We start from the raw sequence: 2,023 nt of genomic DNA, 5'->3' as shown, positions 1-2,023 counted from the left end.
TTAAAAAATTATGTTCATGTACAGTTTCAACAGCATACATTTGCATCAGAATCGTGTCTCTGCGTGTTTATATGCGTGTATACTTATGGCTATAACTTCTTTCAGAATTGACCTATCATGATGAATTTTGGCATACGGATACATAACAACAAACTGGATGTATAGTATTTGCCAAAATTTTCAAAGTTCCAAAAATTACAGGAGCTATGAAAAACACGAATTGCGGGGAGTGGGGGGGGGGGGGGTGGTGTATCAGAAAAAAAACAAAAAAAAATCTTTAGCAAGATTAATCCCAGCTAAAATTATTGAACTGGAGCTTCTACATGAACTCAAAATATTAGTTAGTTATTATACATATTCTATATTATATTTTAAAACTAAAAATGCAAGAGCCTAAGAAACAATATCCCTCTGAAAACACAACGGAATGAGCAAGCAAGCGTCCGCATGACTGACTAGGTAGGCATATCCAGAGTAAACAATAAAAATTCTCGTATCTAGAGACTACTTGGCTGTTCCGACAGGCTAATTATAGAATGTGTTATACACGTATATTGCGTAGGCTTAGTTCATTTTTGTCACATTTTGAAATGTTTGGAAATCAATGCTTTGATAATCAACGAGCAAAGGCATGACAACTACTTTACTTTATTTTTGTGAAGAGCTACTATTTTTAACTGCTTATCAAAAAACCAAGCCCCAAAAGTTGCTGTAATCTAACATTTGTACCGGAGCTCTTGGGGAGGCAGGCAGATTGTGTGAGCAGCATTGGTAACCGCTTAGCCTCACTTTGATTATACTAATGAGGATGTCTAGCTGAAACCTATTGTTTGCTAGGCTTTCTAATAAGATGCTCCAAAAACTCCTACTTCTAATTATAAGAAATGTAATTGCTCCATCAAATTACGAGGTAAATAATACAAGTAAAAGGCTTTAATTTAAAGGGATCTTTTATCGATGCATCATATCGATCGTACATCAACTTAAAGCACTTTTGGAAAACACAGTAGCTATTTTCTACTAAAAATTAACCATCAACTAAATAAGCAGGTCTCCTACTTCTACGGTATAAGTGGTATCTATAAGAAATGCAATATACTAGGATGCCATTGTTTTTCACTGGCTTTAGTTTGTCCTTAACCTGTCCCAACTGGACCTTAACAATTTGGGAGCTATGCAGCTTAATTTCGCGTATTTCAATTTGGATCCATCATACCGTTCGAATTTTCCAACCAAATGCCAAATGTCGTGATTCAATTATGAAAAATGAACTGTTTTATGGTAACTGAGCGCTACTTACTTCCTGTTGCACGTCGAACCACGCTGTGCGTGAAATTCCCCAACGCGGCGACCGTTACAATCGAGTCCTTTTTGCCAGTGCTTAGCTGAAAGGGAAATATATGAGAGCTTGATTGCATGATTGTGTGGTAGTGTGGTTGTGTGGTTATTATGGTGACCCCCAAAGGGTCAATCGAATGGGTGGATGGTTGGATATTTGGTTGCCATCTGGGAATACGAACCTTCTCACAGTCAGCCTCGTTTTTGGTTTGCATGGGATTCAATAGCAGTTGACTGCACATTAGATTTGCATGCAACGAGTCCTCTCCATGCAGACGCTCCCCGCATGTTGCACTGCCCGCAGTGCTGCCATCGCCATTCTGCAACGTCGCTGCGCCGCAGCTGCAGCGACGCATGCGGCCGCGTCGAAACTTGATGCAGAACAGAAAGTTGCCATCCTTTTCTGTGGTCGTTACAGCTGCCGACCCTGGCGCATTGCTCGCATCAAGGGGCAGGGGCGCAGAGCCGCTGCCGCTTCCTCCCCCACCTCCACCAGCTGGCGATGTGTCCAGTGTGCTTGGCGAGCAGCCCATGCTGTTGCTGTCGCTGTTGTTGTTGTTGTTGTTGTCCTTCAGCTAAACTAATTTGGTTTGGGTTTCGGTTTGCCTGGCTGACTACTCCTGGTTTGTTGTTGTTATTATTGCTATTGCCAATATTTTGTTTGCCTTTGGTATTTTGTTGTTTG

At 41.1% G+C, this 2,023-nt stretch overlaps 1 protein-coding gene across 1 annotated transcript; it reads right to left on the bottom strand.

The window, feature by feature from the left end:
• Nucleotides 1-1,292: 1,292 nt before the first annotated feature.
• On the bottom strand, nucleotides 1,293-1,783 carry LOC115634651 (high affinity cAMP-specific and IBMX-insensitive 3',5'-cyclic phosphodiesterase 8-like). The gene is made up of 3 exons (XM_030532507.1): nucleotides 1,778-1,783; nucleotides 1,521-1,736; nucleotides 1,293-1,385 (listed from the first exon to the last, which is right to left on the bottom strand). Exons 1-3 carry the CDS (start codon nucleotides 1,781-1,783, stop codon nucleotides 1,293-1,295), a joined length of 315 nt encoding a protein of 104 aa, XP_030388367.1.
• Nucleotides 1,784-2,023: the final 240 nt, after the last annotated feature.

Source organism: Scaptodrosophila lebanonensis, unplaced genomic scaffold (genome assembly GCF_003285725.1).
Source record: "Scaptodrosophila lebanonensis strain 11010-0011.00,11010-0021.00 unplaced genomic scaffold, SlebRS2 tig00000001-arrow-pilon, whole genome shotgun sequence".
NCBI classification, from domain to species: domain Eukaryota; kingdom Metazoa; phylum Arthropoda; class Insecta; order Diptera; family Drosophilidae; genus Scaptodrosophila; species Scaptodrosophila lebanonensis.
This window is presented reverse-complemented; position numbering and strand designations above follow the sequence as displayed.